Here is a 15704-nt window from a genome sequence, read left to right on the forward strand (position 1 = left end):
TATATGTATTCTGCATGTATATTATACTTGAATTTTAAAATGTTAAAGGAGTCTGGTCTACCTCATTTTACAAATGAAAAGAAACCCTTAAAAATATAACTGTGAAAATAAAAGCTTTATAAGTTTTAAAATAAAATGTAAGCTGGGTGTGGTGGTGCATGTCTGTAATCCCAGCACTCAGGAGGTTGAGGTATGAGAATCATTGCAAGTTTGAGACCAGCCTAGCTACAAAGTGAGCACAAGGCCTGCCTAAATTGCATAGCAAGACCCTGCCTCTCAAAAAGACATATGTATATATGTCAACAAATATATAAATATATTGAATATATATATGCTTAATGATCTTAAGTGAAACATGGTTTCTTACATACTAAAAAAAATTAGATTGCATTAAAATTAAAAAGTTCTCTTTAGCAAAAGAAGTGTTGAAGCAAATGAAAAGATAAGTCACAAACCTGTAAAAATAATTGCAACATCAATAAGTGAAAAAAAGATTATTTAGTACATTTATTTTTATTTTTTTTATATTCCGCTGTTTATTTATTTATTACATTTATTTAGTGTGTGTGTGGCCAGCTCAGCCCACCAGGGGGCGGGGCTGGCTGGCATGTGGTGCTGGGGGATTGAACTGCGGTCCCTGTGCTTTGCCAAGCTTGTTCCAAGTAGGTGCTTTAGAGCACTGAGCCATCTCTCCAGCCCTATTTAGTACATTTAAAGAAAACACCTATGAGGGAGCTGGTGGCACAGTGCCTGCCTGTGTAAGGCAAGTCTGAGGTCCTGAGTTTGATTCCCAGAAAAAAAAAAATCTATGAACAAAGAAATCTATAACCCAATAGAAGAATTCATAAAAAACATGATTAGCTCTTTTATACACAAGAAAACCAGAATGGCCAATAAAAATATTCTCAAACTTCCCAATAACCAAGGAAATTCAAACTGAAATTACACAATATTATCATTTCATATTCAGTAGATTTGCAGAAAACAAACTTTTACGATATTAAGTGTTGGTAAGAATGTATGACACTCCCAGACTACTGGCACACAATAAATAGATTCAATTACTTTGGAAAACAGCTTTGTGTTGCATAATAAAGTTGAAAATGTGTATACCTAGAACTCTTTGTTGGGGCTGGTGAGATGGCTCAGTGGTCTAAAGCACCTCCTTAAAAGAAGCTTAGCAAAGCACAGGGACCGCGGTTCAATCCCCCAGCACCACATGCCAGCCAGCCCTGCCACCTGGTGGGCTGAGCTGGCCACACACACACACACACACACACACACACACACACACACAAATTAAAAAAAAAATAGAACTTTGTTATATTCCCCCAGATACTCTTTCACCTGTATATCGTTGTTATAAATGTTTCTCACAAAACAAAAGACTTCTATCAAGAGTAAACTTAGTTGAAGGTGGTGGCATGTGCTTGAAATTTCAGCACTCAGGAGGCTGAAATTGTCAAATATGATGGCTGACTTCCTAAGAACCTGGATCAACTGTAAAGTTACCACAAAATATAAATCTTTATACATACAGGTTCTACTAAATATATACTTAGGTAGTATTATCTCATGTCTTATTTAATCTATGAATTGAACTATCCCTTCTTAGGGTGTCTTGTTTATATTTCAGTTGGCAAAAGAGAATGAAATATTTATCTTTTAAGGATAATAACCCAGTTTAAATTTGTTTATCCTTTTAATTTTTATTTTTTAGCCTATGTTGACTATATGTTCCTTGAATAGCATCAAAAGAAGAAAACTGTAGCAAACTCTACAACCATACAATGTCAGACATTTCTATTTCACAAAACTCATCTTTTACTATATTTATGTATGACATACTAAAAATGAAAAATCCCTCTTAACTTACTGGTTATATCATTTATATTAATTAAATTAAAACTAGGACCTCTTTTCAATGTCTTAAACATAATACAGAGCAAATGCTTCAGCAGGAACCATTAGAAATTATCAAGTTCATCCATCTTCAAGTTGGACTCAGACTGTCTCAGGCAACTAAGCTATCAACCTAATCTTAACATATCTCCTGAAAAAAAAATTATAGCATCCTTTCCTACTAAACAGTCTGAATTTATTTATTTAGTTTCAGAACCTTCTCAATATACATGGGGGCTGGTGAGATGGCTCAGTGGTCTAAAGCACCTACTTAGAACAAGCTTAGCAAAGCACAGGGATCACGCTTCAATCCCCCAGCACCACATGCCAGCCAGCTGCGCCCCCTGGTGGGCTGAGCTGGCCACACACACACACACACACACACACACATAAATAAATAAATTTTTAAAAAAATTTAAAAAGAATTTTTTTTTCAATATACAACACTAGCATACAGTAAACATTACTATGCAGAAAAGGCCAGACATTGGTGAGATTTTCCTAGCACAAGGTGGCTCTAGTAAGTACCCCACTTACTAATTCTTAAGTCTCTGTACAAACAGCAAAATAAAGAGCTCAGTGCTGCCTGTTCAGTCTCAGTGGTTGCAACCTCACCTACCCACTGGCTTTTCCCAGTGATCTGGTCTCAAAGCTTATATCTCTTGACACACATGAGACTTGATGATAACTTTGTTTCCACATTGACTTGGGTTAATCTATAAACTTTTTCTTTCCCAACCCCTTTCCACCCAATTACTTTAGCAATCAAAAGCTGAGTTGTATACTTCTATGGAGTATGAATAGACACCTAAATATTGCAGTTCTAAAAACATGTAATTTATAAATGAAAAGAAGAAACCTCTAAATTTTCTAATTTGTCTGTAACTTTAATAAAATAAGTATTTGGCGGAATCTTTCTTCCCCTCTAGTCATGAACAATTTCATCCAACAAGATGTATTTTTTTCTTGGAGGAGTATTTTTTTTAGACTAAAAATTCCTTGACATCAGGGACTAGTTCTGTTTCAGTTTTTATACCTGGCATGCTCCATTGGACTTTGTTACTGTGACATGACCTGTATATGAACTGCAAAATGTCAATTGTATTTAACTAAAGCAATGGAGGGTCACTAAAACTTGGCCTTACTTGATTGTTGCATTTCTTCTCCTCTTCCTCTTCCTCCTCCTCCTCCTCTTCACAGTCTAGGCCCTGATGAGCAATTTCAGTAGTGCTGTTCTCCAGAAAGAGATTATTCTCCAAATCAGGCATTCTGGAAGCCTCTGTTGTGACTTTCACTTTCATGCTATGAAAGCCAGTGGAGACCAATCCAACTTGCAGGTTAATGGGGTCTCCTTCAAACAGCAGGACTTGTGAGTTCACTCCTTCTTTAAAACCAGGGGGTTGGTAGTCATGTGGGGTCACTACAAAATGAAAAATGGCAAAAAGGCATGAAAATTGTTTTTCAATAGAATAGAACCAATTAATACTTCATATGTAGTAGTAAATGTCTTCTTTTGATTGTTTGTTTTTTGAGTCAGGGTCTTCTCTCTATGTACTTCAGACTGGATTTTAACTGAATAAATAGCCAAGGCTGGTCTCTAGCATAGTGATCCTGCTGTCTCAGCCTCCCAGAAGCTGGGATTACAGGTGTGCACCACCATGCCCAGCTAAAGAAGGAATTTGACTAAAGGGCACCACTTACCTTCCTTATAGTAATGAAGTTTCATAGTAAGTATAACATCATTAGGAAGGGGTCCAAGGTTTTGCATCAATATGTATAATTTTCGAATCAGTAGAACACTGGCTTTCTTAATATCTTCGCTGTTTGTCCCACTTTCAAAGCTTGTATTACTACTATAGTCACAAAGAAAAATAACAGACTTTATAATCATATACAATATTGACAATCTATTTTAAAAAGAATAAAAATTTTAACTTTATGATGAAATAAATATAAATTAAATATCAGGACATTTTGGAGACAATTTTTAGAATGGAAATTAAAAGAATGATTGCACATTTCCAATTTATACAAGAAGGATTTGTGTTCCACTAAAGCATTTAAAAATGACCTTTAAAAAAATTTGGTTTACAAATAACCACATGCCACAATAATGAGAACAATGGATTCGCAATTACATGACCCAGCATCTATTATCAGCTGCAGTTAACTACCTGAATGACCTGTTAAGTCATTTAGACACACTCTAAATTGGTCAGCCCATTTGTGAGATAAACCTACAGACATTACTGCAGCACTCCAAGCATAAAATGACCTTTTAGCTCTGTGCCTATCTACCATTGAGTTACCTTTCAAGAACATGCTTTCTTCACTCCTCTATGGGTATACTTGCTTTTCTACTTGTCCACATGACAAAACATTTGCCACACTACTACCAAAATAAAATTCATCATAGGAAAATCTATTCTTATCACTTTTTTGCTTAAAATTCTCACATTCATCATCTTTTAAATACAAATATGTGTACAATATTTTTTCTGTCCTACCAGTCCTTTTACCTCCTTCACCTACAGTTGCCACCTAGTTTCCTCTCAACGATGTGTATTTCTGTATAGAGCTCACTGTGCTTTTTCACTTCTCTTCTAGATTTTCCCACTTCACCCTCTAATACCTAATTCATATGCCTCTTCTTTATGGAAGCATCCCTGTCACCTCTGGACCAGATTTCCCTCCAGACTGTGAGTAGCTCTTTTATTTACAGAACACTGAGTTTGGTATTCAGCTGCTCAATAAACTTTTGTTGAATTAGTAAATGAAGAAAAAAATGAACTAAATTACCTTCTAATTCTAAACCATTGTTATTTCTCTCCAAAGTTTTCTTCTCCAATTAGTCTCACATTTGAGCAGTTTTCAGGAAGAGCTTGACTGCAATGTGTTTGCACAATGCACTGCAAAATAATCCTAAGTAGTTGAACTATGTTTTTTTTTTCCTAACTAATCTTTGGAGGCAGTGTGAATTCATAAACCAAATTTTAATAAGTGAACACATTATTTCCTCTTTTAATTTCAAACAACTTAAAAGTTTTGTCCACTAGGATTTAATCATTTTGAACATACTTAACCAAAGTGAAAGGCTCTAAAGCCATGTAGCTCATGAGTAAAATTATGTTCAGGACTCACATTTAAATAAATGCTTAACTTTGGTTTCTAAAAAATTAAAGTATGTAATACCTTCTCCTCTCTTTAGTGTCTGAAAGATGTGACCATTTCCATTTTACTGAAAACATGTACGAAATGTTCTATATAATCTGTAAAGTGCTATACATATATTAGTTAATAATGGCTAATATTTTAATTCTCATTTCTGATACTTTTTCTTCACATTTGAAATAAGGCAAAAAAAAAAAAAAAAAAGGAAGTGAGTCTTAGAAATCTTGCGGCTCCCTGGAGATAATAGGAAAAGAGAGAGTTCTGCCATATTTTTCTTAAGAACTTTTCTTTTGGGGGGCATCCATCTCCATTCCTCAGATAGAAATATCACCAAGGCATCTTTCACATCTATTCCATCTCATCAACATTCACTTAGCTCTCTATTATCTCCTAGCTGATCTGTAGCCAAAAGCATATTCCTTGAGAGAAAAATGTGCAAAAATTGCTCCTCAACAAATGTCCTGCTCTGCAATGGGGCCCTTCTTAGGCGCAGGTCTTTGTCTTTTTTAATTAACTCATTAGTGTATATAAAACTTGGAGTTTCAACTTTATAGGAAAATACAATGCTTTCTAATCTTTTCCAAACAGGGACACACATAGAAAATGCTATTTATATGACATTGTAGGGGAAGTAGATGAGAATATTTGTGTAAGTAGGCAAACAGTCCAAGGGCTTTATCTACCTCAAATCTAGCCTGGCCACATTGTGGGAAGAGAAGTAACTCAGCATAGCAATTGAGAAACTTTTTTTTTTTTTTTTTTTTGTATTTTAGGGAAGGGTCTAAGGGTGTTCAGGGTCTCACTACTAGATTGGATTCGTAGTAATCCTCCTGTTTCCAGCCTCCCAAAGTGCTGGGTTTATAGGCATGTGCTACACCACACCTAGTCTCAATTGCCCTCTCAGCTCGCCCCCGGGGGCAGGGCCAGTATGGCAGGCCCAGGGATCAAACCCTGGCCCCTGTACCTGCTTGCAGGTGCTTTAATCCCCTGAACTATTTGGCCAGCCCTGAGAAACTTTAAATTAATGGCTAGACAGAGTTTTGTGGAGTTCTTCAATCAAAATTTGTATACAGGATAGTAATACAATGTCTACTACTGTGATACTCATCTTTACTTCTACTCTCACCAGCTTAATCCACACATTTCAGAAATTCAAACCATTATGATAGTTCCTTTTTATATTAATGGAGCTTTTTACACAAATGGAATAGTGTTTATGGATAAATAATAAAAGCCATGTGAGATTTTTCTCTTAGATTAATCTTACATAGACACTTCTCTCTCTATATATAGACATACAAACTATATATATAGACTTATATAGAGTCTTATATAAAAAGCCAATATTTATCTTACTTCTTGTAAATTTCTCATGTTTGTTAAATAAGTAGATTCTACCTGTCAAAATCCATAGTGGCTCCTGCTTTTGTGTATTTGAATTTGAACTGGTATATCTCAGTAACATTCTAGAAAAATCAAAGAGAATAAAGAAATTAATTCTAAAAAAGAAATACAGAATTTATCTGATAATAAGGGACATTGTGTAACTACTATGCTTCCTACATACCTGTTTGTCTCACAGGATTACATAATTCAGAGTATTTCCAGATATAAAGACAACTTAATTTTCCACTTTGTGCTAAAAATGAGTTAGATGGTAAATAATACAATTATCATTAGGCTGGGGAAATTAAGGCATAGAGTCAAGTATTTAAACCAACTAGATAAGTAACAGTATAACCAGTTGAGAAAACATCACTTATGTAATAAATATTTCACTGAATTCTATTTTGTGCCAGACACTGACAGGGGTGAATAAAACAGGAAAGATCCACGTTTTTCTATCATTTATAGACTGGTCAGGAATAGTCAATAAGTAAGTAAAACACAAGAAAAATTCAGATAGCATGAACGCTGTGAACAAGATGAAATAGATGTTGTGATAAAGTAAAGGAAGGGAAGAAATGCTGAGTTGGTGTGGGAGGGCTAAGGAGGCCTCCCTGAAGAAATGACGCTTGAGCTGAGCCTCAAGAGAGACCAGTGCAGACCAGTCCTGAGTATGCAGTGCCCCAGGCACAGGAAAGAGGGGCTGTGAAGTGGTAAAGGATGCCTCTTTATTTATTTATTTATTTATTTATTTTTAAATTTTATGTATTTAGTACAGGATCTCACTATGCAGCTCAGACTCAGTGGTACCAGGGATTGAACCCCAGTCCTTGCATTTGCCTAGGCAGGCACTTAGACCACTGAGCTATCTCCACAGCCCAAGGGATACCTCTTTTTGAATCAAAGAGGAGACTAAGCGACCAGAGACAAGTGAACAAGAGGGAGAATATCAGAGATGAAGTTATTGGGGGTAGCAGGGCCAAGGTAAAGGGTTTAGGTTTTATACTAAGTAAAGAGGAACAAACTTCCTCATGAGAGATATATTTCATTTAAAATAAAATATTTATCTACTAGTTGAAACAAACATTGACTTGAGGACTGGCCAGATAGCTCAGTGGATTAAAGCACCTGCTTAGGCAGATGCAGGGACTGGAATTCAATCTCCAGGGTGCAGGGCCAGCCCTGCTCCCAGGGTGCACTGAGACAGCAATTAAGACTGGGCATGGTAGCTCAGGCTTATAATCCCAGTGCTTGGGAGGCTGAAAACAGGAGGATCATGACGAGTCTTATATACATAGACCCCGTAGACCCTGGACTAAACACATAAAATTGAAAAAAACCAATTACCTGGATATATTATATAATCTGTCCACAGAGCTGGAAATGTTACTATAGGCAGGTAAAGGGTTTGAGTTTTAGTCAGAACACGCACACGCACACACACCCCTCGTTACTGTGGTTCAGCACAGTGATCCCTCTCCTACCTTAGAGGTTATGCTCCAGACACCCTCGCGATAAGCGAAAACAGCCAAGTAGCGACATTATATTTATTTTAGTATTTATATATGTTTTAAGGCTTTATGAACCCTTCCCACACTCTTATAAACCTTACACACACAAAAAAGACACTTCTAATGTTCTTAGCTATTTTCTATACTTGTAAACCTACATAATTTTAACATACATATACTACACTGCCAAATCCCGTGATATAGTAAAAACTCCATGATAAGTAATTTAATTCTTGAAAACCCTTTGAAACGGTGAGTCTGCAAAAGTTAAACTGCAAAATAGCAAAGGACTATTGCATTTGATCCAGTATGGAAATGAGGATATTATATTTATCAGAAAAAGTCTAAATGTTTCTGTTACTTTACGATTTTATCTCAGGGGCTGGGGATTTCGTTCAGCATCATGGCACCTGCCTGGCAAGCACAAGGTCCTGACTTGATTCATGGTACAAAAAAAAGTTTCAATCTCCCAGCTCTACTGATCTTGTTCCTCAACATACAATTTATGAGGTCCTAGAAATACAGGTTCGTGATATTTAAATTCGGGAAACTGATTTTTTAATGGAGTTAATTTTAAAAGATAAAAATGTTTTTCCAACTTGTCAGTCTAATTGAGAAATAAAATGGAAGTTCAGATTTGCTGCTTATAGTTGCTTTGCAAATATGAGAGATGGGTAAGATTAGAGGTGCCTACAGCTGTCTAAGAACAATAGGTGCATCCAGACAGGCTAGATACATGGTATCCTCTTAGCCAATGCTGAGTATAATTGCTCTGTCAATCAAATAGTGTCTATTCTTCCTGTCCGTCCTTGTTTCTCAGTGAATTTCGTTTCTTGGTGTTCTGAGCATAAATTTTAAAACTAAAAGATACCTTTTAGTAGTTGATAATTTCACTTTATTATTTGATCCCTGACATAACTAGAAATAAAGTTATGTTTATGATTGTTTTTAGAGAAGATCCTAATTCTTAGTAACTTTAAACAGATAGATTTTATCAAAGAAAGTCTATTTATAGAAGATGCCAGCAAAATCTTTAGAGCTCATATGATGTGCTCTCATTTTTCAGGCTGAGTTACCTAACAAAGATGAGCCTTTAATCTGCACATTAATGGTTTCTATCAACCATGCTCAGCTTATTCACACAGAACAAACAACAGAGAAGCATGTGCTACCTTTCCTTTTCTCTCCATATTACAAAGCACGGACAAAACCTTTCAGAATTATCTGAGAGAAAGTTGCAAGTCCATTGGATATTCATTCTCTATTGTATAGTTACAAGCTTGAGAAAATACATATCAGACCATGTCACTCCTTTGCTTAACACCCCCCCTCCATGGCAGCCCTTAGAATAAAATCCCAAGAGTCACTTTGGCCCACAAGGCCCACTCATCTTCCCCTTGCTTACCTCTCTGGACACTTTCCTTTCCACTTACTAAGTGCCAGGTTTATAGCGTTGCTTCTTTCCACAAACACTCAAAATTCCTTCCTGCCTTTGGGCATTTGTACAGCTAGACTCTGGAACATACAGTCTCAGGTTGATGATAATAACATTAAAGTATGCCTTTAAATGCATTATATCAATTCAGTTTTTGTTTAACCAATGCTCCAGAATACTATTATTATTCTCATTATTGTTGAAGCTGGTAAGTGGTAAAGATGAGATTTAAGTCCTATAATACTAACTATAGTGTTATTCTGCCTGTCACATGTCATTGCCTTTCCCAGGTCTAAAAGGTTGACTCTCTTCATTCAATCTCAGTTTAATCAGCAACACTGAAGGGAGGCTTTCTATGGACTGTCAATCTAACAGGGTCACTGGTCCCTCCTCCATTCTCTACCTCAGCACTGACAAGCACGCTACCTTTTTAAAGTTTTTCTCATAGCTTTATAACTAAAATTTATAAAATTTGATTTTGGTATTTTTATTTATTTACTTTTGTATTTTTAGTGCAGGGTCTACAGGGTCTCACTACATAGATCAAACTCATAGTGATCCTCCTGTTTTCAGCCTCCAAGCACTGGGATTACAGGCGTGAGCCACCATGCCCGTCTCAATCGCCAACTCAGTACACCCTGGGGGCGGTGCGAGTAAGGCATGCCTGGGATCGAACCCAACCCTTGCATCTGCCTAAACAGGTGCTTTAATCTGCTGAGCTATCTGGCTGGTCTATTTATTTATTGTTTATTCTTCCTCATAAGAATGTAAACTTCTAGAGGCCATGAACCTTGCCTATCCCCAAAATTTATTCCTGTGCTTATACCTTGAATTGTTCTAAACACATAAAAAGAGCCTAATTAGTATTTCCTGAGGGAATATTCAGTCAAGATTTTTTTAAAAAGTCTCTAAAAGCATGCTATGCCTAGAAACAGGGATTCTTATGGTTCAGCTCTTGAAGAAGACTATAAGAAGTGAATGTTTACCACCTCCAATAAACACCAAAGAATAATAATGAAACAGGATTTATGTCCTCATGATATTCACACATAAAGTAATTCATTAAATTCTATCAAAAAAATAAGGTCTTTCTTTAGTACATGAACATTTGGCTAACACATCTTAGTAATACCCACCACACATTTTGTAGTGTGCGCTTGTATAAAAAAAATTATTCCTCAGAGGTCTAAGAGCCTGCTTAGGTAAGTGCAGGGACCAGGGTTCAATCCCGGCACCGCATGCAGCACTGGTCCTGACCCCTGGGCTTGTTGAGCCAGCCAATGAGACCCAGCAGGTATGGTGGCACACACCTATAATCCCAGCTCTGGGGAGGCTGAAAACAGGAGGATCACTGAGTCCAAGCTGCGTAGTGAGACCCTGTACCAAATATATATATATTTTTAAAAAGTCATCATCACTCATCATTACTCTGTTGCTTTTGTCAGTTCATCTCTTTTAAGACAGAGCAACCAGAACAAATTTCAAGTGCAAAAAATGCGACAACTTTGTACAAGGCCCAAGACTCTGTTGGCCTCTGAACTAGGAAAGTAGATGTTCTCAAATGTTTCATAATATACTCTGCAAGAGTGCTGCTGGGGTAAGGGTAAAAGGAATCAAAATGGGTTATGTACATGTACCAATTTCCCACAGTGAATGTGATCATTATATACTGCAAACATGCACTAATTTTAATCCTAGTGTAAAATATATTTTTACTTCAGGTAAATATAAACATTGTATTGTTTGTGCACTTTTGTTTAGGGAACGATATACTTCCAGGGATATGACCTAAGTGTTTGGCACAATATCAAATAAATGCCAAAGACTATGTTTATGTGAGAATGTTGTTTTGTGAGTATGTAAGAGAATGTGACCAGAGACTACACAGATATACCAATGAGAGTGCTAAATAGCAACCATAAAACAACAGAGTAACCTCGTGGATTCTTTTAGGCACTATCAACACTGATATACCATGGCAGATTTATACTGTAAATATTGCTGAATTCATTGGTCTTTTGAGTTAATACCCTCAAACATGCTGCTAATTTTTTTGGTAATCAATAGCACACCATAAACACCATAAATTTAGGTACAAACAATACTGAAGAGAACAATTTTAAAAATTCAAAATATTTTTCTCAGATCAGAAATGATATCTCAAAAGTCACCATATAATTTATTTTCAAACTTCATTATTTGATATGCCAATATCAAGACTCACTTAGCAGTTTTATTCTCACTGTAAGATTTTTTTCTGTAGTTAAGCCTAAATTTCAACACCCCAAAACCACTTTCAAAGTAGAAGCTTCTCATGCATAAGAAAACATAATAAACACTGCACCAAGAAAACAACCAACTGCCGGGGAGATGGCTCAGTAGAATAAGCACTTGCCTGACAAGCGCAAGGGCTGAGTTCAATCCCCAGTTTCACGAAAACAACCAACTTATCAGAAAATTTTAATTTAAGAAATTTACCCTCCAATCTTTAGGAAAAGGGCATTTTGAAACTAAATATGAGATAAAGATACAAAGAGGTAAAACCAGATTAATCATTGAGGATTGCTGCCCACCTGTATACAATAATTTTCTCTTTGCTGGTCTACACAGCTATTTATAGTCTTGCAAAGAGGATATTAAGGACTAAAAACAATTTAGTTTTTTTTTTAAATCTAGTCTTAAACACCACCAGCTGAAATAAATCCATTGGCTTAGAGAAGACTGAAGGGGGGGGGGGAGAGCTAGAAGAAAAACACTGAGAACAGAGGATTTTTTCCAGCTCTGTACCACAGCAACAGAAGCCATTTAAAGTGGCACAAGTAAATTATTAGGTGCCCAGGACTGTATTACTAACTTTGGACACAGAAAACAAGAAAAGACCTCTGTCCTCAAGAATTCACAATCTGCTTGGTAAATAATCTATGTAAATAACTTGGGAGTGTTAAATTGTGGAGAGTCTGCTGGAAAAGCAATTAAAAGTAGGAAAAAGTTTAGTGTAGACAGACTAGTTAAACATTTTTAAAACAATGATACAGGGTCTCACTACACAGTTTGGACTCATAGAGATCCTTCTATCTCAGCCTCCTGAGGGCTGAGATTACAGGCATGCATTAGCACGCCTGGTTCTGGGGTGGGCATGTGCTACCAGGGATTGAACTCGGGACCTTGCACTTGATGGGCAGAACTGTGTTCAATATCCAGTACTACCAAAAAAGAAAAAAGGTTAAAAGGGGTAGTTATTTATAGAAGTTCAGAATTATACCTTAAACTCATTTATTTTTCCCAAGGTCATAAACAGAAATAATTCAGAATAATTTACAATGAATAATAAAATGTACATCAAATACATTTATACCTTAAGAGAGTTTCAATGTTAACGCATTAGGTAAATGAGTTCTGTTCTACTCAATACTTTTTCTTCTAATATCCCTTAGATAGATTTTGAAAATTTCAAAAGAAAGGGTCAGTCACATTTATAACAAAATAAAATGAAAGAACTCACTATGAGTTACTCTGCTCATAAAATAATCTAGTAACATAATCTATAGCATCAACTCAGGCAGATACGTAAACATAATATACATGTACCACCCACCTATATGTATATCTTCTTACCTCAGGTTCCTTAGGATTTGTATAAAGCTGTTTAAAGGAAAAATAAGTAGTATTCAATTTCTGACATTCACTCGATTATTCCTTATGATGTATGTTTTCCATATAAAGAGTTTAATTTGTGCTATATTACTTATTTTGCTGACACTTCAAGCTAGAGATAGAACAAGCTCTTATTTTGCGAACATGGAGTTTTTAAAAGTCTATGAACACTGAGTATAATAAGAAATACAAAGTACATATAATTATGGTAAGTTAAAAAATTGAAGATAATTATGGTTTAACTTTTAAAAATAATTAATATACCTAAGACCCTCAGTATCTTTTCTTTTATTCTTAACTATATACACCATGTGATAACTAGGGGCATATAAAATTTCTCAAAAAACTACAAAATTAAACCATAACAACTTTGAGTTTGTAAAGTAACTAAAGAAAGATAAAACACTGAAATCCTGAGAGCCAGCAAGTGAACCTGGGCCTTGTGGTACAGACTGATAATTCTAACACTCCGAGAAGCTGAGCTAGGAGGATTAAAAATTCAAGCTCAGCCTGAGTAATTAATTAATTAATTTTCATTTTTATGTATTTGGTACAGCATCTCACTACACAGCTCAGACTTGTAGTGATCCTCCTGTTTTCAGCCTCCCCAGCCCTGGGATTACAGGCATGCACCACCATGCCCAGACTCGGTTGCCCACTCAGTGTGCCTTGCAGGCGGGGCCGGCATGGCTTGTGAGACCAGAGATTAAACCCTGGTCCCTGCGCTTTTTTACATACACATACAAAGCAGATGCCTAATCCACTGAGCTATCTCACTGGCCCAGCCTAAGTAATTTAGCAATTTAGTAAGATCCTGTCTCAAAATTTAATTTTTTTAATGTATTTGGTACAGGGTCTCGCTACATAGCTCAGATTCATAGTGATCCTCCTGCTTTAGCACTGGGATTACGGTGTACACCACCATGCCTGGTTTCGGGATTAGTACAACATGCGCTACCCGGATCTTTGTGTTTGCCAGGCAGGTGCTTAGACCACTGAGCTATCTTCCCAGCCCCGTCTCAAAATTTAAAAATTTTATAAATGCGCTAACGATGTAGCTCAGCACAAAGGCCTTAGGTTCCATCCATGATATCTCAAGAAATAAAATTGAAATGAATAAAATACAGATTTTATACTGGGGGGAGCACTCTACCACTAAGCTATATCCCTAGCTCTAGATGTAAAACAAAACAAAACAAAAACAAAAAACCTCCAAGTATCATAAGACAGATAAATAAAGGAAGGGAGATAACACTATTTAAATATTTAACTTGCCAAAAGTCAATGCAGTAGAGAGGCTTATTCTTACAGTGTATACTTACTATAAGTACTGCCATGTGTAGCTTCAAGAGGAAAAAAAAATTGTTACTATATATTCCCACTTACATTATTGTTCTTTCCAATACAGGCTAATTAGAATATTATTTAAAAATAACTCACTCTTGCTAAAAAAGAAAATATGCCACAAATACATATAAAAAAACTTCCTTTTGAAACTACTAAAATAAAAATCTAAATCTGGTATATCTATAAACCCCTACTCTTTACATATATACTACTATAAAGACATTTTCTCTGATTAAAAGAGTAATAGACTATATAAACATGGAAATATAATTAAGCCTATGATAAATTTTTGAAAAACCTAGAATATAAATCAAAAACTTTCAGGTCCATAATTTTCCAACAAAGGACTTAAGCTTTAGTGGCACCATGTGGCTATGTTGGTTACTGCATATAACTGATTTAAGACCCCATAGTAAAACTTTACTTTATGCTAATTAGTAGCTCACAGATTTTTTTCAAAAAGACATGGACCCTGATGTCAGGAAACAGGAAGACTAGCAGGGAACTGTTTGACAAGCATTCTAGGTAATTCATATACAAGCTAAAGTTTGAAAACCACCACAGTTTTTAATTAACTCATTTAATTCTCAAATAATCCTAAAAGGTAGGTTCTATTATTGACCCCCATTTACATGTAGAGAAATTAAGGTACTAAGAGCTAGATTACTTGGCCAAAATCACACTGGTATTAAGTGACAGAACTGGCATTCACCTCAAGCTGTCTAAGACTCTTAACTACATTGCACTGTCCCTTGCTGAAATGTGGCTGAATGAATGACTGAGGGAGAATGAATGAGCAATGTTTGGTATGCCAGCAATGACTTGCTTCCTTTCTCAAGTAGCCTAATACTCAGGCCCTTCAAAGCTCAAAATCTTTTTCTCTCGAAGATTTCCTTCATTTCTCTAATTATAACCTCTCGTTTTCCGTAACTTCCTATTATATGTCATATTTTTATTTTTATTTTTTTCTGTATTTTAGGGAGGTGTCTACAGGATGTTCAGGGTCTCACTACTAGATCAGACTCCTAGTGATTCTCCTGTTTACAGCCTCCCAAGTGCTGGGACTACTGGCGCGCACCACCACGCCCAGTCTCAATTGCCGTCTCAGTGTGCCCTGGGTGTTGGGCAGCAGAATAGGCCCAGGGACCAAATCCCTGGCTCCTGCGCCTGCTTGCAGGCATGGTCAGTATTTTTCTTTTTTTTTTTTTTTAATTATTTATTTATTTTTATTTATTACATTTATTTATTGTGTGTGTGTGTGTGTGGCCAGCTCAGCCCACCAGGGGGCGGGGCTGGCT

At 36.2% G+C, this 15704-nt stretch overlaps 1 protein-coding gene across 1 annotated transcript in view; it reads right to left on the reverse strand.

Moving 5' to 3' along the window:
- Hormad2 (HORMA domain containing 2) overlaps positions 1-15704 on the reverse strand; it is a 135866-nt gene that overhangs the window by 81404 nt on the left and 38758 nt on the right. The window contains exons 6-10 of the mRNA XM_023705848.1: positions 14382-14402; positions 13021-13047; positions 6472-6539; positions 3604-3755; positions 3048-3322 (exon numbers count right to left, since the gene is read on the reverse strand). Of these exons, the coding sequence (XP_023561616.1) occupies positions 3048-3322; positions 3604-3755; positions 6472-6539; positions 13021-13047; positions 14382-14402 (543 nt within the window). The remainder of the gene's footprint in view (positions 1-3047; positions 3323-3603; positions 3756-6471; positions 6540-13020; positions 13048-14381; positions 14403-15704) is intronic.

The sequence above is a fragment of the Octodon degus genome, unplaced genomic scaffold (genome assembly GCF_000260255.1).
Source record: "Octodon degus isolate 3935 unplaced genomic scaffold, OctDeg1.0 scaffold00230, whole genome shotgun sequence".
NCBI lineage: Eukaryota > Metazoa > Chordata > Mammalia > Rodentia > Octodontidae > Octodon > Octodon degus.